A 20,779-nucleotide genomic window follows, 5' to 3' on the forward strand; every position below is an offset into this window, starting at 1 on the left:
CATCAGTTTTCCTTTCCCTGGCATTCGAGAATGGCAAAGAGAGAGAGATCTTATTAGGAGTAAACTCAACTTACTTGAGTTTACTTGTTAAATGGTGATATGGTTTGGCTCTGTGGCCCCTCCCAAATCTCATCTCCAATTGTAATCCCTGTAGCCCCGACGTGTCGAGGGAGGGACCTGGCGGGAGGTGATTGGATCACGGGCGCAGTTTCCCCCATGCTGTTGTTCTCTTGATAGTGAGTGAGTTCTCAAGAGATCTGATGGTTTAAAAGTGTTTGGCAGCTCCCCACTCCCTTTTTCTCTCCTGCTACCATGTGAGATGTTCCTTGCTTCCCTTTAGCTTTCCACCATGATTTTAAGTATGCCGAGGCCTCCCCAGCCATGCAGAATTGTCAGTTAAACGCCTATCCTCTACAAATTACCCAGTCTTACGGAGTTCTTTATAGCAGTGCGAAAACAGACTAATACAAATGGCTAACCACAGAGTGTCTCTATTGGTTAGCCATTTAATAAATAAACCCAGGTCGGTTGCTGTGGCAATATGCTGGAAAGCAGAAAAACCAGGAAGTGGGTGGGGGAAGACAGAGAGAACAATGAGAGATGTTTGGAGAAAAGCAGAAATAGGAAATGTTGCTTAGATTCCTATAGCTTTCCTATTCCCTAGGTAAACTAAACATCCTAAATCCCTTCCATTGATTGAACAGACCCTCTTTTTGGCCAAAGGGACTCCAGAAAGACCTTAAAACTGAGTTCCCAGACATGATGGTACGGGAGGTCAGACATGCCTCGTTATATCCCCTCTCCTTTGCAGTTTAAATGCAACAACTGATCAGCATTAATGTTAAAACATAGACCAGGGGGACTCTTTCCTTTCTGTCTGGCAGCAGCCATCAGGTAAGCCAAAATGGATGCATACAAGTACATCCAGGAGCAATGGAGGAAGAAGCAGTCTGATGTCATGCGCTTTCTTCTGAGGGTCCGCTGCTGGCAGTACTGCCAGCTATCTGCTGTCCACAGGGCTCCCTGCCCCATCTGGCCTGATAAAGCATGCCAGCTGGGCTACAAGGCCAAGCAAGGTTACATTATATATAGGATTCATGTTCACCATGGTGGCCGAAAATGCCCAGTTCCTAAGGGTGCAACTTATGGCAAGCCGGTCCATCATGGTGTTAACCAGCTGAAGTTTGCTCGAAGCCTTCAGTCCATTGCAGAGGAGCGAGTTGGACACAACTGTGGGGCTCTAAGAGTCCTGAATTCTTACTGGGTTGGTGAAGATTCCACATACAGATTTTTTGAGGTTATCCTCATTGATCCATTCTATGAAGTTATCAGAAGAAATCCTGACACCCAGTCGATCACCAAACCAGTCCACAAGCAGAGGGAGATGTGTGGGCTGACATCTGCAGGCCAAAGGAGCTGTGGCCTTGGAAAGTGCCATAAGTTCCACCACACTATTGATGGTTCTTGCTGGGCAGCTTGGAGAAGGCGTGATACTCTCCAGCTCCACCGTTACCACTAATATAAGTAAAGTTTGGGTCAGGCGCGGTGGCTCATGCCTGTAATCCCAGCACTTTGGGAGGCCGAGGCGGGCGGATCACAAGGTCAGGAGATCGAGACCATCCTGGCTAACATGTTGAAACCTCGTCTCTACTAAAAATACAGAAAATTAGCCGGGCGTGGTGGCGGGCGCCTGTAGTCCCAGCTACTCGGGAGGCTGAGGCAGGAGAATGGCATGAACCCGGGAGGCGGAGCTTGCAGTGAGCCGAGACTGCGCCACTGCACTCCAGCCTGGGTGACAGAGCGAGACTCCGTCTCAAAAAAAAAAAAAAAAGTTTGTAAAATTCGTACCTAATAAACAATTTAGGACAGTCATGTCTGCTTACAGGTGTTATTTGTCTGTTAAAACTAGTCTGCAGATTGTTTCATGAATGCTTTGTCAAATTATGAAAATTAAAGTGCAATAATGTTTGAAGACAATAAGTGATGGTGTATCTTGTTTCTAATAAGATGAACTTTTTTTGTCTTTGCTTTATCTTATTAGGGAGTTATATATCTCATTAGGGAGTTAGTGTTTAAAACATACTGTGTGGTATAATAGGCTTAAAATAAATTCTTTAAAAGAGAAAGAGAGAGAAAAAAACACACACATACACAGACCAGAAGACTGACAGAACAGGCTCTTTGTGGCGATGATACCAAATTGTCAACAGGACCTATGGCCATCCCAAGCAAGAAACCCAGCTGAGCCAGTGAAACTGAGGGCCAACCTGATGAGGCCTGCCAAATGCAACTTCTCTCACTTGTTTTTAGCCACCTGCTTTTAGTGGATTAAAAAACCCACATAGCTAAAGTCACAGAGCTAAACAATATATATCTAAGCTCCCACTAGCTTCCTTATGGATAACATCTCTGACATCTGGGTTGCTTGATAAAGGTTTCTTGTTTTTCAGGAAGTTGGGGTCAGTTCTTGTACAGTTTAAACCACCAAACTCTCAACTGGGCCTGCATGAAAGCCCGATGGGTGTCCTTCTGACATTACAAGGCCAAAACCTCCACACTCAGATCATGCTAAGGATGTCATTTTGTGACCATGTATCCTATGAAGAGCCATGAAGCTTGACTACCTCGCGCAGATAACCCATTGCCAAACTTTTCCTTACCTTCAACCGCCTTTCCCCACACCTCAGACCACCCTGCTCCTCTATCCCATAAATATCCCTAAAAAACCCATCTTTGGGGAGGCAGATTTGAGATCTGTTCTCCCGTCTCCTCGGCTGGCTGCCTGGTGAATAAACCTTTTCTCTCCTACAAAACTCATCATCTCAGTGACTGGCGTGCGGCACACGGCAGCATGGGCCCCATACGGTATCACTAGACTCCAAAGCCCAACATCCGAGCTTCTTAAGCACCCAGCCTCTACCTTGATTACACAACACCTCATTACACAACGCTGATTACACAGCACACCTGCGGAGCTTTGAGAGCTACAAGCCTCCTTTCCTCCCCGCAAAGTCCAGCTGGGCCCAAGTAGAGGATGCTGCAAAAGCCCCCACGATTCAGCTGCGAACCTAGGGATGGGACCCGCTGCTCATGCCGTCCTTCTAGGTTAGAGAGCCCTAAACTGGGCTGTGTATCAGAATAGTCCGCGTGCTGAGAATAATATAGATTCCTGGGCCTCGGCCCAGGTTTACAGAGGCGGGATGCTCAAGGATGCCCAGCCAGGCTCGGGACTTGCTCTTCGCAAGTCCTGTCGCGCGCTCGCTGCCCCGCCGGTTCAGGCGGTGAGGCCAACGCGCTCCGCCAGGGGGAACCTGGGCGCTGCGACACTGCAAGTCGTTTCCGGGCGCGGGCTGAGTGGGAGGAGCGGGGCGGGGCGTGGCGTGACCCGGAAGTCGACGGGGGGTTCCGCCCCCCTGCGCATGGGGAGGTAGGCTCGGACCGGCCCGCGGAGCTGCTGCAGTCTTTCGCGCCCTCCTCGCCCTCCCCACCGACATCATGCTCCAGTTCCTGGTGAGTGGAGCTGCCGAAGAGCGGGGCCCGCTGCCTGGGGCGTGCCTCAGACCCCATTTCCCCCTTGAGGATTGCCGACCCCGCCGACCCGGCCTGGGCGTGGGTCCAGCGGTCCCTTCGTCCCCCGCGCCTGGTCGTCGCCTCGCAGGGCGGCCGTTTTCTTCCTGCCTCCCCAGAAAATCCCTTTGCCAATATTTTTCTGCAGCCATCCAAGTCCCTAAAACTTTGAGATGTCAGAGAGTGTGCGTTTCCAGAGCTACTTATCGTGTGCCGCGCCCCGCGCTCATTGTGTAATCCTTGTATTAAAGCTTGTGTGGTCCTTGATGACTTTTCGTAGTCCGCCCCCCTTTCTTTCTGCGCTCCTGTTCCATTACATGGTCGCCGGCCGGTCCCTGCTGTGGAGCCCTGCTGGTTGGCTTTTCTGAGGAGGTAGGAAGGCCAGGAATAAACCGTAAATTAGCCACCTCACGAAGTCCGAGAGGCTAAGTCCTCATCAGACCTTTCAGAGTTGGAGGAGTGAGTCAGACACTGGTATACAAGTAATTTTTCCCAAAATGTGTAAGCATGAGTAAGCAGACTATTTCTCCTGGCTCCTTATTTGAGTTAAAAACGAGTTTTCTGGCAAAACTCGGTATATTTCAAAAATTGCTTGGTGAAGGTTCCAGGAGTTGCTCATCAAATTTTCAAGTGAAAGTTTTTCTGCCAAGCTATTGTGCATTCAAAACTTGATGCTTTCAACCTCTAATTTTTTTTATTTTTTATTTTTTTTGAGACGGAGTCTCGCTGTGTCGTCAGGCTGGAGTGCAGTGGCGCAATCTGGGCTCACTGGAACCTCCGCCTCCCGGGTTCAACCGATTCTCCCTCCTCGGCCTCCGGAGTAGCTGGGATTACAGGCGCGCACCAGGATGCTCAGCTAATTTTTGTATTTTTAGTAGAGACGGGTTTCACCAAGTTGGCCAGGCTGGTCTCGAACTCCTGACCTCAAGTGATCAACCCACCTCAGTCTACGAAAGTGCTGGGATTACAGGCGTGAGCCACCGCTCCCGGCTCAAATGCTGTATCTTTTTTTGTTGTTTGTTTTGACGGAGTCTCGCTCTGTCGCCAGGCTGGAGTGCAGTAGTGCGATCTCGGCTCACTGCAGCCTCCGCTTCCTGGGTTTAAGCGATTCTCCTGCCTCAGCCTCCCGAGTACCTGGCGCGCGCCAGCAGGCCCAGTTAATTTTTGTATTTTTAGTAGAGACGGGGTTTCACCCTGTTGGCCGGGATGGTCTCGATCTCCTGACCTCAGGATCTCCCTGCCTCAGCCTCCCAAAGTGTTGGGATTACAGGCGTGAGCCTCCGCGCTCGGCCCCAAATGCTGTATCTTTATCAAAGAGATTAAAACACAAAATGCACCCGTTTTGTCCTTTTGAAAGATGGTAATGGATTGTTAAATCCAATTAGTCAAAAGAGTGTCCTTAGTCTGCCCAGCTAAGACAGGGCTGCTCCTTTGCCTCTAGGAGTTTCTGTAGTGTCCTAACTAGATGTTAGTTTAGGAGTTAAGAATAATGACAGTCATTTTCTTGTAGTAAACACTAGATTAAAAGCGGTATCACTTAGTTCCAGAGTATAGAATGATGTAATTGAGCTGCCTACTATATCTGTTGCTCATTGATAAACTGAGAGGACATGATTCAATTACAGTTAACTTTCTAAGTGGTTTTGCAGAATGAGGCTATTTGGTTTTGCAATAAACTTTTACTGTGTGTTAATTTTTTTTTTTTTTTTTGAGACAAAGTTTCTCTTTGTCACCTAGGCTAGAGTCCAGTGGCACAATCATGGCTCAGTGCAGTCTTTAACTCCTGGCCTCAAGCAGTCTTCCCACCTCAGCCTCTTTAGTAGTAGCTAGGACTACAGGCCCGCACTACCACCCGTGACTAATTTTTAAATTTTTTTTTTGTAGAGACAGGTCTTGTCTAGGCCTCCCACAGTGTTGGGATTACAGGCATGAGCCACTGTGCCTGGTCAGATTCTGATATGAGAATTCAGAATTCTCAGTATTTAAGGAGAGATGCTAAAGCTGTCAATTATATTCCTAGCTGAGAAGTAACTGAACACTGATGTTCTCTCACCCTCTGGTCTTCTACCTCATTGCTTTTTTTTTTTTTTTTTTTAAATAAGTGGATAGCATTACTTTTCACATTGATTCCACCTCTGTCAAATGAGCCACTGACTCTAAAGTTGAGCAAGTGTTTCTCTTTGTGTGCAGTCATTTCATCTATAAAAAAATGACCATCATGTTCTAGTGTTTAAGAGATTAAACTTCAGAGTCAGACTTCTCAGTCTGAACCCTGCCTCCCATCATTTTCAAGCTGTGGCAGCGTGGGTGGGCTATTGAAATTTTCTTTGCTCCCATTTCCACATCTGAAAATGCAAACCCACCTCACAGTTTTGTTGTGAGGATTAAAAATGAGTTAACACATTAAAGAACTTAAAAACGGGAGCACTCAACAAGGATTCAGATAGTGTTCAGTTTTTCTTTTGCAGGGTTCATTTGAACCCTGATTGAGTTTCTTCTCAAGTGGGGATTAGCTTCTCTCAGAAGGGTAGGTGATAGGAAAGGTTTAGAAGTGATGAAACAGTCACAAGTTAAGCAGTGCGTTGTCATTACACATTTTGGAACCGTCTAAGATGTTTCTCCTACAGTTGTGATTTGTGGACAGTTTGAAAACCACTGCACTTGCTTGTGTTGGTGATAACTTCCTTCCGTTATTCATATTCCTCCTCAGATTAAAATATTCTCCCTTTGTCCCTATCTTGAAGAGACCTTGTTCCTGTGATTTCCCCTTTTCTTTTACTGCAGTTTTTCCCCTTTATTATTATTATTTTTAATAGTAGAGATAGGGTCTCACTGTATTGCCCAGGCTGGTCTTGAACTCCCGGGCTGAAGCAATCCTCCCACCTCAGTCTCTCAAAGTGTTGGATTATGGGCTTGAGCCACTGCTCCTAGACTTTTTTTTTTTTTTTAATGCAGTGCTTCAGAAATTTGTGTGTGGTCTTTGCGCAGGGGCCATTCTGATCTCTGTATCATTCCAGTTTTAGTGTATGTGCTGCCAAAGTGAGCACCCCCCTTTCTTTTACTGCAGTAAAAGACACCTCTTTGCAGATAGTTACCAACACTACCTGAGGGAAGCTACTGCTTCCTTAATTGTAAGGTTTAGCTAGAGTTATTTTAAGGATGCTTTTGGCGGGAAGCTAACATGATAGCACTGCTGGGGGCTTTGTGCACACTGCCTATGATGCTGTTATTGTGTTATTGTAATCTGTTGCTTTTTTTTTTTTGAGACAGAATCTCACTCTGTCACCCAGGCTGGAGTGCACTGGTGCCATCTTGGCTCACTGCACCCTCCGCCTCCTGGGTTCAAGCGATTCTCCTGCCTCAGCCTCCGAAGTAGCTGGGATTACAGGCATATGCCACCACACCTGGCTAATTTTATATTTTTTAGTAGAGATGGGGTTTCACCATGTTGGCCAGGCTGGTTTCGAACTCCTGACCTCAAGTGATTTACCCACCTCGGTCTCCCAAAATGCTGGGATTACAGGCGTGAGCCCCTGCACCCGGCCGGTTTTCCCTTTATCCTTTTTGCCTTCCTAAATACTCTTCAAGGCCCCACTTTGATCTTTTTCCATGAGGCCCTCCTGATGACTTATGCTCCTGAAACCTTTACACTATTATGTCTTTGTTTTGTTTTGTTTTTGAGACAGAGTCTCGCTCTGTCACCCAGGCTGGAATGCTGTGGTGCAATCTCGGCTCACTGCAACCTCTGCCTCCTTGGTTCAAGCGATTCTCGTGCCTTACCTTCCCAAGTATCTGGGATTATAGACGTGTGCCACCATCCCCAGCTAATTTTTGTATTTTTTAGTAGAAACAGGGTTTCGCCATGTTGGCCAGGCTGGTCTCAAACTCCTGGCCTCATGTGATCTGCCCACCTCTGCCTCCCAAAGTGCTGGGATTACAGGTGTGAGCCACTGTGCCTGGCCTTACACTATTACACTATTATGATCCATTTCCTCATTTATTTAGGTCTCATGTCTTTTCATTAACTTCTGAATAATTATCTTGCACCTTGTTTGTTATGTTTATTTCTATTTTGTTAATTATTTCACCAGTTGATGGACATTCAAGATGTTTCCACTTTTGGCTATGATGAGTAATCTTGCTAGGAATATTTGTATACAGGCTTTTGTGTGGATATGTATTTCAGTTCTGTTGAGTATATACCCTAAAGTGGGATTGCTGCATCATGTGGTATCTTTATGCTCAACTTTTTGAGGAACTTTTGGACTGTTTTCCAGAGTAGCTGCACCGTTTTACATTCTCACTAGTAATGTATGACAGCTTCAATTTCTCCACATCCTCGCCAACATTTCGTGTAGCTCTTATTGTTTTTGTTAAAGTAATTCTAGTGGGTGTGATGTAGTTCCTCATTACGGTTTTGCTTTGCATTTCCTCAGTGACTAATGTTGAGCATCTTTTCATGTGCTTGTTGACTGTTTGTAGCTTTGGAGAAATCCTTTCACATCATTCGCCCATTTTTATTTTTGTTTTATTTTATTTATTTATTTTTGAGACGGAGTCTCACTTTGTCGCCCAGGCTGGAGTGCAGTGGTGCAGTCTCGGCTCACTGCAACCTCTGCTTCCTGGGTTCAAGTGATTTCTCCTGCCTCAGCCTCCCGAGTAGCTGGGACTACAGGCGTCCATCACCATGCCTGGCTAATTTTTGTATTTTTAGTAGAGGCGGGGTTTCACCAAGTTGGCCAGGCTGGTATTGAACTCCTGACCTCAGGTGATCCCCCCACCTTGGCCTCCCAAAGTGTGGGATTACAGGTGTGAACCACTGCGCCTGGCCAATTTGCCCATTTTTAAATTGAGTTTTTTTGTGTCACTCAGTTGTAAGAATTATTTATATATTCTGCATACACATCCCTTATCAGATATATATTTGAAAATATTTTATCTCATTCTGTGTGTTGTCTTTTGACTTTCTTGATGGTGTTCTCTGAAACACAGATATTTTTAATTTTGATGAGGTCCAATTTTTTTTTTTGGTTACTTGTACTTTTGGTGTCATATCTAAGAAAACTATTTGCCCAGCCCCACTCATGTGAAACACAGATATTTTTAATTTTGATGAAGTCCAATTTTTTTTTTTTGGTTACTTGTACTTTTGGTGTCATATCTAAGAAAACTATTTGCCCAGCCCCACTCATGAAGGTTTACGCCTATGATTTCTTCGAAGAGTTTTATAGTTTTAGCTCTTACATTTAGGTCTTTAATCCATTTTGAGTTAATTTTTGTATATAGTGTGAGACAGGAGTCCAACTTTATTCTTTGCATGTGGATATCCCATTGTCCCAGCACCATTTCTTGAAAAGATTATTCCCAGCACCATTTCTTGGAAGACTATTCTTTCCATATTGAGTTCCTTGGCACTCTTGTTGAAAATCACTTGACCATAAGCCTTTACGGTGTATTCCTGGGCTCTCCACTCTATTCCATTGATCTTTATTGATCAATAGAAACAATTCAGTCTTGTTTCCTTGCCACCACAGTAATCGGCTTTTCTCTAATGGGTACTTGGTTTTCTTAAAAAAAAAATTACCTTTTTAAATTCCTACATCTTTTCATCATCTAGTAGGTCCTTGTTTCCTCAGCCTTTTCTGAGTATAGGTACCGGGAGAGTGCTTCTCAGGCAGTGCTTTCATCATGTTGCTGAGGGCAGAGTAGTCAGTGGCTCCCTACCACGACTGCATGTGAAGGAAACTCCCCTGCCTCTGATGCCCAGGCTGGAGTGCAGTGGCATGATCTCAGCTCACTGTAACCTCTACCTCCTGGGCTCAAGTGATCCTCCCACCTCAGCCTCCAGAGTAGCTGGGACTACAGATGTATGCCACCACATCTGGCTAATTTTGCATTTTGTTGGTAGAGATGTAGTTTCACCATGATGCCCAGGCTGGTCTCAAACTCTTGGGCTCAGGCCATCCTCTCACCTTGTCTTCCCAAAGTACGGGGATTACAAGTGTAGCCATTGTACCTGGCTGCCCTACCTGCTTGTTGAAGCCCAATATCTAGACCTTTCCGGCTTTCCATACTTAATTCTCTCCATTCTTTAACTCAAATTCTCTTTTCCAGTCAGGCTTGTTTCTTTTATGCCAGTCATCACATGTCCATTCCCATCTCGTGCCTTGATTTTCCACATTCAGTTTTCTTCGCATTTCCTTTACCAGTTGTATTAGTCTGTTTTCACACTGCTGATAAAGACATACCCGAGACTGGGTAATTTACACAGGAAAAAGGGTTTAATGGACTTACAGTTCCACATGGCTGGGGAGGCCTCAATCATGGCAGAAAGCAAGGAGGAGCAAGTAACGTCTTACATGGATGGCAGCAGACAAAGAGAGAGCTTGTGCAGGGGAACTCCTCTTTATAAAACCATCAGATCTCATGAGACGTATTCACTATCACGAGAACAGCATGGGAAAGACCTGCCCTCATGATTCAGTTACCTCCCACTGGGTCCCTCCCACAACATGTGGGAATTCAAGATGAGATTTGGGTGGGAACACAGCCAAACCATATCACCAGTTTAAATGTGAACACTTAGCATATTTAGAGCCTTTAATATCAACCTGAGGTATATATTTTTCAAGTATGATTTCTTAAAAGAATCACTTCTGTGTCATTCATTTTGCCACTTAATGCATGGCCTAGTTCTGATGTTTGGAGCATCTGTTAACATTGAAAATCCTGTGCAGGGTCCTGCCTTCTGTTGTTATGTAACTATTTTACCTAGCATTTCTTCCTATTCATCATATAAGTTCTCTAAGGGCAGAGATCATTTTTAATCCTTTCATGGGGCTAAATATGAAGTTGATTTTTAGTATAAGGTCTGCAGTCCCTTAATCAAAATCTTTAGGGGCCGTATGTATTTGGGAAATCAGATTTCTTTCAGATTTTAGAAAAGTAATAAGCTGCATCATGTACCTCGGTACTTAACACCCCCAGCAGCATCTGGGATAGCACTTTGTAATCTAAATGTATTAAAATTTTTGGTGTGAGACATATTCTCCAGCGAGGAGGTCTAAGGCAGGATCCTATATTTAAAGATTTCTATTTCTATAGCAAAAAATGATTATTCACACTAAAGTGTGATAATGACTATAAATAGGCTCCTATTAGTTCAGGTCAGATATGCTTTTGCTACCAAATGAGTTATGATGAAATGTAGTTTGGATTGAGTTGGGTTTCAGAATTGTGGATAATGGATTGTGGAGCTTCACTGATTCTTAGTGTACTCTCTATTTATAGAGCTGACAATGTGATTCTTCTGTTGTGTACTGCTCTGTGCCAGTCTAGACTTCTCTTTTGGGGCTCTTAGCTCCAGCATCTTCTTCCCATCTATTTTTCCTGTACACTGCTTTCCTCATCTCAGTCCTCTGTTCTCAAACTTCCAGTGTTTTACCATTAATTGTCCCCAATGTTTCTGTGAAAAGAAGCTACTTTTTCATACCCCTAAAGTCTCAAAATTATTGCAGAGAGGGTGTGATAGTAATGCACTTAGTGTTGAGCTTGGGAAGAAAGCATTGCATTCCTTATGCCACAGTCTTCTCTACAGGGAATACTAAGGGGTGACCATGTGATATGGGGGAAGCAGGGCATTGTGATGGCATTCAGCTGACAGAACTACTGATGAGGTTTCCAGGTCTTGGCCTGGAAGAAGTTAGGCATTCTTGGCCTGCAAGGAGGTTTCAGACTCATCCAAGACCTCCTATAATCTGACTCCAGTCTAACCTCTGAGACTGAGTCACTGTTCTTCAGATTTAGGTTTTACTTTTTTGTCTAGACTTGCCTATTGACCATCCCGTGAACGACATACTGTTTATGCTTTTCTGGCTTCATGCATTTTTCCCAACATTTCTCTTAGTGATATTTTTCTTGTGTATTTAATCTTATGATACTCCTTTGGTAGATCTGGTAGTATTCTGAAACTGGAATTGATATGACTTGTTTAGAGGCTCATGGTTTTTGTTTTGTGTTGTGTTTTAAAATAATCATGAGTTTTTCATGTGCCCTGATACCTGGCAAAGTTGCCAAAATGAAGCCACGTTAGACATGCCACATTTATTTAGAGACACATTTGGTAAGAACTAGGAATCTTAGCATGTTGGAGCTGGACATTACATTGTGAGTATAATGTTTTATAAATCAGGAAGCTCAAATCAGCAAAGCTCCAGAGAGGTTAAGTGTCTTGCTTTAGGCACACCGCTTGATAGTGGTGGAACCAGAACTCGATTATTTTTTTTGAAAGTTTTTAAATCCCATGTTTTTTCTTTTTGGTGTTAGAGCTAATAGTTTCATTTGATTTGTTTTCTCTTCTTTTAAGCAAATTTAATACTCCTTCTGGATTTGGAAAACCATTTCCTACCTGGTTTCAACCCACAGGAGAAAACAATCATTCTCCTTCAAGGTGCAACATTGGTAAAAGTAGGATTTTGCAGGCCATATCTGATTAATCAAATGATCAGAATGGTCTATGATTAGAGATTAGATAGCCTCTTCTACGTTTTTTATTGCTAACAACAAACCAATCTAAATTATACTTTTGGTGTTTCAAGCTTAGTAAGTTTAAAGTGTACTAAGGACCCAGCTGCATTCTGTTCCCCTGTGTGCATCTCCAACTTGAAGAGAAGGTTCAGTCATGCCATGTGATTGATGGTGTTAAGTGCCACATTTTATTTTTTTAAACCTCTCTGCTGTGTATTGATTGAATAAAAGCAACAATGATTAAAGAAAATGATGAAAAAAATTGATGCTAGTTTGAATTTATAGAATGAGAAATTAAGCTCCAGATGGAGCCTCTTAGTTACCAGAGGAAAACAGGGAATTATTGTCATTAAAACTCAAAGCTGAGGAGCCTTGGCCCTTTTGGGTATATCTAAATTTTCATGAACCAGTTTTTGTTTAGGAAAATAGTCACCAAATGAGATAAATATTTAAAGTTTTCTAAAAATTGCACCCGTCTCTTGTCACTGTGTTTCCCACCCGCCTTAAATGTCCTGCCTGTTAGACTGTACCTGTGGCAGAGTGCTAAGCCGTATGTGCTCTCAGTGGTGTGTCAGAGTTTTCTCTTCTTTTCTGTCATCACATATTTTAGTTTTTGAGTGTGAAGCTAATGTAGATTGTCCTGTCCTCCTTGTTGTGAATGTCCTTGGAGAAGTCCCTTCCCATCCTGGGCCTCAAGTTCCTCTTTTGAACTATGAAGAGATTGTAAACTGTGAAGAGTCCCTTCATTCTCTGAGATCCTATGATTTGACTGAATATTTATTTATTTATTTTGAGATGGAGTCTTGCTCTGTCTCCCAGGCTGGAGTGCAGTGACACAATCTCAGCTCACTGTAACCTCTGCCTCCCGGTTTCAAATGATTCTCCTGCCTCAGCCTCCTGAATAGCTGGGATTACAGATGTGAGCCACCAAGCCTGGCTAATTTTTGTATTTTTAGTAGAGGCGAGGTTTCACCATGTTGGCCAGGCTGGTCTCAAACTCCTGACCTCAAGTGATCTACCACTTTGGCCTCCCAAAGTGCTGGGATATAGGCGTGAGCCTCTGTGCCCGGCCTTGACTGAATACTTTAAAAACTGAATAATTTTTATTTGATTTAAAAAGGAATAACAATATCCATAACCAAAAAAAGACAGAAAAATTGCAGCATTCAACAAGAAAAATCTGAACTTTGGCTTGAGTTTCCAGAACTTGTAGTCAAGTATTTATGTGGGTTTTGAGGGGATAAGAGAATTTAGGGTAGCTTTATACAGTGTTACCATTTATTCTTTTTTGTTGTTTTATTTTTTTTTATGTTTGGTTGGTGTCACCATTTATTCTTTTGTATGCTGTTTAGCCTCTGGAGAGGGCATCTCTGTGTTTATAGAAGAAAAATGTGACTCTCATGTTGTACACAGCCCTAGACTGGACATCAAGGTCTTCTAACTGTCCTAAGCTTCTTAGGAAGATATTGTCTATGTATTTTAGTTTGGAATTAGACTGGCACAGGACTCGGCATGCACTATAACTCTTACTGTTCTATTTTTTCAGCTTGGATTTACACTGGGCAACGTGGTTGGAATGTATCTGGCTCAGAACTATGACGTAAGTCGCCATATCCATGACTTCCTTGATTCCATGTAACTGTTTTAGAGTGACTTTTCTTTGTTTGAGGTAAGGTGTGACTTCCAGCGTAAATGTAGTCCATAGGGCTGAGGCAAAACTCCTGAATATTGTAGAATGGTTTGCCATTGTTTGAAAAAGTAATCCAACTCATGAAACAGCTGTCCTCCATATCACCACAAGAGGGCAAAATCCCTTCAGTTTAGCTGGGCTCATGATCATCCTCAGCTGTGGCTTGTTAGCCGAGAGTGATATTAAGTTGGGCTCTTAAAATTCTTTGGGAAATCATGTGATAAGTGAGAATTTAAAAATTAATTGGATAATATTTTCAGCCCCACTACCCAGTAGTAGAGATGACTTAGAATTTTGGAGATGCATCTGGGTAGGGGGACTGAAAAATATAGATCTATATTCCATCTCCAAAATTCTAAGTGTAGCACATTTGGGGACAGAGTTTTGTGAAGTTGTATTAACCTCACTTTATAGGTGGTGATGTTGAAAACCAGGTGGTGCAGCAGCCTATGAATGGGGATTCTGGACAGGTGTTTGAAAAAGACAAGCAAGGGAAACATGATACTAACTTGATTTGTTATAAAGCTTTTCATATGACAAAGGGAATTCCTTTGTCAACCTTCGTTTGAGTCATACAGTTTTCTAGGCAAAGGCTACATTATGTCACATTTATTGTTTATACGTACAACCTTTACTTGGCACCAGATCGAGTGGAAGTGGGTATACAAAAGTAGAAGTGGGTTTCAGAGAAGGAGCATACTTATCTGACAACTTCTGATATCTTTCATATGCAGTTATAAGGCTAAGAAATACCACTATTGGCCGGGTGCAGTGGCTCACGCCTGTAATCCTAGCACTTTGGGAGGCCGAGGTGGGCAGATTGCTCGAGCTCAGGAGTTCGAGACCAGCCTGGGCAGTGTGACGAAAGCCCATCTTTACAAAAAATACAAAAATTAGCCAGGGGTGGTGGCATGTCCGTGGTCCCAACTACTTGCGGGACTGTGGCGGGAAGGATCACTTGAGCTCTGGAGGTCAAGGCTGCAGTGAGCTGTGTTTGCACCATTGCCCTCCAGCCTGAGTGATAGAGTGAAACCCTATCTTAAAAAAGAAAGCAAAAAGAAATAACCACTATTTAGCAGATCTCTTGGAGGAAGATAAAAGCTTGTAAAACCATTTATCTTTGGAGGAAGAGAAGTAAAAGAATATTGATTAGGTAGATGCAAAATTATAATAATCTTTTTTCTCTTCAAAGATACCAAACCTGGCTAAAAAACTTGAAGAAATTAAAAAGGACTTGGATGCCAAGAAGAAACCCCCTAGTGCATGAGACTGCCTCCAGCACTGCCCTCAGGATACACTGATTCTACTGCTCTTGAGGGCCTCGTTTACTATCTGAACCAAAAGCTTTTGTTTTCATCTCCAGCCTCAGCACTTCTCTTCTTTGCTAGACCCTGTGTTTTTTGCTTTAAAGCAAGCAAAATGGGGCCCCAATTTGAGAACTACCCCACATTTCCAACATACTCACCTCTTCCCATAATCCCTTTCCAACTGCATGGGAGGTTCTAAGACTGGAATTATGGTGCTAGATTAGTAAACATGACTTTTAATGAGTAGTGTCTTCTTTATTGTTTGCGATTTTTACTACCTTTTTTCAAAAGAAAAATTGATGAGTTTTGTATAGCTGGTCAGATACAAATAATAGTGACTTCACAGTTTAGTAATTATAATGGGTACTTGTTAAACATTTGGTACTAAATTATGTTGCTGCAAAGTAATTAAAATTAATATCTAGAACTAGTTTCTGGTGAATTATTCATTTATTTTGTACTGTTGTTAGGCAGCTCTGTAGTGGCTAATTTAACCAATAAGTCAATTTGCTATTCATTAAGAAACGATTCTGAGAATCCTATCAGGAATTGGGGAATGAAAAAATACACAAAATAATGGTCTTTGTCCCAGTAGAGTTCATAGTCTATTTAGTGTGCATGTTTTTCCTTAATGATGTATTTGATCTGACTTTTTTCCTTCTCAAAAGAATCATACTTGGGATTACAGGTACATTTGATGTTATGTGATGGATAAGTGAAAAGTTTTTAAAGGAGATTTTATACCTTTTCACATTAAAAAAGGTATTTATATTATTACTTTGTAGTGATTGTCTTAAGAAAAAATATAGCCCAAATGTATAGTAAAATCAGCAGCTCAAGAAGAATTTCTGCTTCTCTTTGTAGTTGATGCTTTGTTTTTTCCTGCAGTCAGAAATTCCTTGTATTTGTCAAATGTATAAACAGCTTGTATTGTTTTTAAATTAAAAAAAATTTGAATAATTAACTTTTGCCATGGGACAAGATACAAAAGTAATTTCATATAAAGGGCCTCTCCCACCCCTGTTCTCTGGCTCCTGGCTCCTGTTTGACAAGTTACTGTTACCACTTTGCTTTATACTTTTGAGAAAGAGTCTGTGCTTAAACAAACACATGTAACACAAATAGTAACTATACATGGAGGTCTAGCCCTCGCCTTTTTTTTTTTTCTTTTTTTCTTTTTAAATGGAGATCATTCTATATCAGCATGTAAGTAGCAAGGAACCTCATTCTTTTTTTGGCTGCCTAAAATTTTTTTGAATAGATATAACATAATTGATTTAATCTGCTACTGGTGAATGCTTAGGTTGTTCTTTTGCTATTACAGTGATAACTTCAATCCTAATGTTATTAAACATATCGATTCAGGGTATAGCTATAAGATAAAGTCCTGAAAGTATAATTTAGACTAAATACAAATACCCATTTTGCTAGCTGTTTTGTTTCAGAGGACTTGTTGAGCAGCTTCACTAATAATGCCATTTTTGAAGACATGGCAGGTTCAGAATCAATAAACTGGAAGAATTGTTCAGAGCATCTTTTTTCAGGCAGTGATGACATTGATTCTGTATGTGATAAAGTGATTCTGCTTCTCTTTGACAACTTGCATCTCTCCTACATGGAAGTAAGTTTTATTCCTGTCAATGTTGTCTTTGTGTGTGGCAGATTAGGATTAAATTATGGTTTGACTTTTCCTAGCAGTGTGATCATGGGCAAGTGGCTTATTTTTTTTTTTTTTTTTTTTTTGAGACAGAGTCTCACTCTGCTGCCCAGGCTGGAGTGCAGTGGCACAGTCTTGGCTCACTGCAACTCCTGCCTCCCGGTTCAAGTGATTCTCGTGCTGCAGCATCTCAAGTAGCTGGCATCACCACCACACCTGGCTAATTTTTGTATTTTTAGTAACGACGAGGTTTCACCATGTTGGCAAAGCTGGTCTCAAATTCCTGGCCTTAAGTGATCTGCCCACTTCAGCCTCCCAAAGTGTTGGGATTACAGGCGTGAGCCAGTGCGCCCGGCTTTTTTAAACTTTTAGATTCATTTAACAGGTAAATTGCATGTCACGGGTTTGTAGCTTATTCTTTCAGAAACTCTTGCATTATCTGTAGACGTGGACGTAAATGTCCACCTCATAGGGTTTTCATAAAAAATAATTGAGATAATGTATGTAATGTTGCACAGTGCTTTGCAGACTATCTAATAAATAGTAGCTATTAGTACAAACTTGTTGCTTTTTGGCTAGTTCTGCAGTCACTTTTGGAATCAGCTTATGAACCACACAAAAAATTTGTCATTATTCTGTAGTCGCTGTTTTTGATACTGATGAAAATTTACAGTGTCCACCTGGATCGTACCATCTGGCTCACAAGATTTGATCTTGAATTGTCAGCACAATGAACTACAGCCTCAAAGGATGAAAGTTTACCTTGCGGGTATTAAAAATGCTAGAAGCTTAGAAAGCTGTTTCCAAAGAGGGATTCCTTGTTACCAACCATGATAGCATTGCTGTGGTGTGTGTGGTCTCCCAGAGTGGCTGCTTTGGGATTGGAGGTCACTTAGCTATTAGAAGGATAGGTCTCTTTATATTATACCTTGTAAACAAGGCTCATTTGGACTTAGGGCTTCCCTTAGAGGTGACACTTAACCTTGCCAAAGGGATCATTTCTACCAGTGGGATCCATCTAGCAGATCAGTTCTTAAATTCAGCTTCATCATGTAAACTGCTACACAGTGCAGGCTGACTTTGCATTCACCATTCAGATACCCTCTCCTAGTTTTATGTTCTTGGCAGCAGTGAAAAGAACCTCAGAGTTCTCAGGCAAGATGATCTTCACTGAGCTATATGTTGGAGGAGCCCAGAACCATCATAGTTTTAGGGTGTAGTTGAAAATCCTTACTGTGAATGGGGTTTATGGCACTGAAAGTTACCCCTTCCCTGGGAATTTTGTAGGAACCCTTGCCACACAGATCAATGGAGCAGTGGGAAGAAGCACCACAAGACAGGCCTTTTTTTTTCCTTTAAAAAATGTTTGAAAGCTCTACTAATATGGTTAGGAAAACTTCTGCCACATCTGACCATAAAATGAGAGTTGCTCAAAATACTAGTGCAGATTACTCTGACATGTGAAATACAAGACTTCAGGATTGATGCTGGAAAAATACAGTGAACTTGAAAAGCTTATCCCTAAACTGTAATCCTCCCAAACAAAACAAAAACAAAGCAAGAAAAAAAGCCTTATTTAAAATTGTCAAAAGAGGCTGAATTTTATGAAGTTACCAAAAGTATATCTTTAGACTTTTCTTCTGATTTGGTATTTTATGTATTTAAGCAGTTACCTGATTCTGATTTAAAGGAGCAATTTTATTTCTCTTTTTCTAACTCATTTACCCAATGAGTTTGTGTGACTATAGAGAAAAGTAGGCTGTGTGGTTTTTCTAGTTGTCTATACACATTGCCTCATAGAACATATGTACACATGGTACACATGTGTAATGTTTTCATTTCCACTAACCCGTTCACTCCCTAGATACTATGCTGGTGTTTGTTTTTCTGCTGAGGTCTCCCACATTTTTAATGCCTTTTCTGAGTTATTCCTCCTGAAGGAACGTTATATACTGTACTGGAGCAAATGAGGCTTTTCTTAAACTTCCAGTCTTGGGTTTTGCATGTAGCATTTCCATTCCTTACAGATGAATGAGTTCTTTTTTCCCTGTTGACTATTAGGGCTTTGCCTTGAGGAAAGGAATAGGGTGGTGAAGGGAAAATATTTTGAGATTTTGTCTGCTCTTAATAGGGAGTTTGTGACACTTAGATTTTCAAGTGTTCAGTTTATACCTTTCCCAAATCTGGTTGCAGTGTATTTAGTCAAGCATTGAAGACCTAACATATGGCATGTTTTGCAAGGCACAGGGAAAGAAAATTGAACTGAGAACAGTGAGACCTTGTGGAAGTTCCCAGGGTGGGACGTTGCAAACCCTGGGTCCTAGGCCTTCCTGAATCACAGCCTCGGTGGGAGGATCTTATGAAAGGTACAGTGCAGTTGCATCATCTTACACAGTTATACAGGACTGGGACCAAAAAAGGTGCCACGTAAATAGTGCATGCAATTGTGTTCAGTGTTCGTTCAGTGAGGACAGCCCCACTGAGCTACCTGTGTACTCAGGTGGTCTCGGTTCCCTTTGCGTTCTAATGGTTTGAGTTTCTCGCTGTACTGAGAGTGATTCTAGTGTTTAGAGACTTTTTCAAACATCACAGTCCCCAGATGTGAAGCCAACTACCTCATTTATTGTATGGTTGAACAAACAGATTTGTTCTGATGTTGGAAGGAAAACTAGCTGCTTTTGATTTATTAAAAGATGGTACATGAGTGTTTGTGATATGTAAATACTAATGTGAAAGATTGTATACCATGTACTTAATGTCTGACTTAGTGGAATTTCAAAGGCAACTTTGACTAAGCAAATTTGATAAAGAATTGGCTTAAGAATAAGATGCAACTATACTTAGTGACTTTGGCTCACAGTTTCATCATCCATAAAATATTAGAAGATAAAATTAAATTATATTTGCAAGAGACACAAGACTATTAAGGAGGGCTAGAAGTTATCCAACAGTGGAGTGATTTAGATGACAAGGAGTTATTAATCATATTTGCCATTTCCTGTCACTGGAATGGGTAACCTTGCTTGGCTTGAATCTCCAGTTCTGGGAAAGAACAGTGCTGTGCTTGAGAGCAGTTTAGTAGACCAGACTGAAATAAACGCTCTTTCTAAATTGGCTAGTTGAATGCATTCACTACTCAGAACACCTGGCAGCAGTTGCTGGCACAGCTTTCCCTTCAGGAGTGAGTCAGGTTCTCACATAGTTGAATACTGGCCAGTAATTCTAAGTCCACTTAATTCTAAATCAACTTTTCTTTCTCTTTTTACTTATACTCCCAGAATCTTACGGATTGCACCTTTGTCCTATTGTCTGACTTAGGGGCAAAGGATCTGTGTTCTGTGATGGTTCATAAATGTGATGTTTGGCTGCTCTGATAATAAGAGTAATACCCTGACTCTTTTGAAAATTTAAAGCAAATGACTTTAGAGATGTTGGCTGGATCAAATCAGCTGTAGTGTACCTAACATTGGTATTTCATTTGGGCTTGTGAGGTCTTAGCTATTATATTGGACAAATAATTTTGGTCTAACTCACAGGGCAGAAGCACTGATGTTCCCGTTAACCATGGTCAGTCACATTCTGTGGTTGAAGCACATGTTTGTGGTGGTTTCTTTTGCTCCAAAAGAAACTTTACAACTCACAGATGCTTGATCAATTAAGGGAGTGATTTTATAGATAAATTATTGTGGGAAAACAGCACGTGCTATCAGTAGTAACTTAAAATCACTTAAAACAGTGCAGTAATTGTAGGGGACTCCCTTTCCCCTAAGACATATTTAGCAAACAACTGATGGGAGAAATAAAAAATATGTAACGCTAACAAACTAGAGGGATTGAGAGCTATCTCCAGTCATGTAGCAAGGATATCTATCATGGAGAAAATGGCATGGTCTTTAGGAGGAGAAAGAAGCCTTGATTTCCAGACAGTTGTTTTCTCATGGGACACGTTTATTGAGCATTTACAGCTTACCACATTGTAGAAGTTGCTGGGGGATTTCAAGAGCCATAGACAGCTCTTCTCCCTCAAGGGGC

The 20,779-nt window shown here is 41.9% G+C and overlaps 2 protein-coding genes and 1 non-coding gene across 3 annotated transcripts; 2 read left to right on the forward strand and 1 right to left on the reverse strand.

Moving 5' to 3' along the window:
• The first annotated feature begins 870 nt into the window (after positions 1–870).
• Positions 871–1,519, forward strand: LOC101153622 (large ribosomal subunit protein eL15-like). Its single transcript, XM_055347189.2, has one exon. It carries the CDS (start codon positions 905–907, stop codon positions 1,517–1,519), a length of 615 nt encoding a protein of 204 aa, XP_055203164.1. The 5' UTR covers positions 871–904.
• Positions 1,520–3,354: 1,835 nt separating this feature from the next.
• STMP1 (short transmembrane mitochondrial protein 1) lies at positions 3,355–16,054 on the forward strand. Its single transcript, XM_004046276.5, has 3 exons — positions 3,355–3,510; positions 13,640–13,693; positions 14,976–16,054. Exons 1-3 carry the CDS (start codon positions 3,496–3,498, stop codon positions 15,048–15,050), a joined length of 144 nt encoding a protein of 47 aa, XP_004046324.1. The 5' UTR covers positions 3,355–3,495; the 3' UTR covers positions 15,051–16,054.
• On the reverse strand, positions 6,511–6,614 carry LOC115935446 (U6 spliceosomal RNA). Its single transcript, XR_004071077.1, has one exon. It is a non-coding gene; the product is annotated as a U6 spliceosomal RNA (small nuclear RNA).
• Positions 16,055–20,779: the final 4,725 nt, after the last annotated feature.

This window comes from Gorilla gorilla, chromosome 6 (assembly GCF_029281585.2).
Source record: "Gorilla gorilla gorilla isolate KB3781 chromosome 6, NHGRI_mGorGor1-v2.1_pri, whole genome shotgun sequence".
In the NCBI taxonomy this organism is placed as follows: domain Eukaryota; kingdom Metazoa; phylum Chordata; class Mammalia; order Primates; family Hominidae; genus Gorilla; species Gorilla gorilla.

Excerpts from the sequence above, each read along its gene's own strand:
- LOC101153622 (XM_055347189.2), top strand. The coding sequence starts at position 905 with ATGGATGCATACAAGTACATCCAGGAGCAATGGAGGAAGAAGCAGTCT.
- STMP1 (XM_004046276.5), top strand. Across the intron at positions 13,694-14,975 it reads ATCTGGCTCAGAACTATGAC|ATACCAAACCTGGCTAAAAA; the intron begins GTAAGTCGCCAT and ends TTCTCTTCAAAG.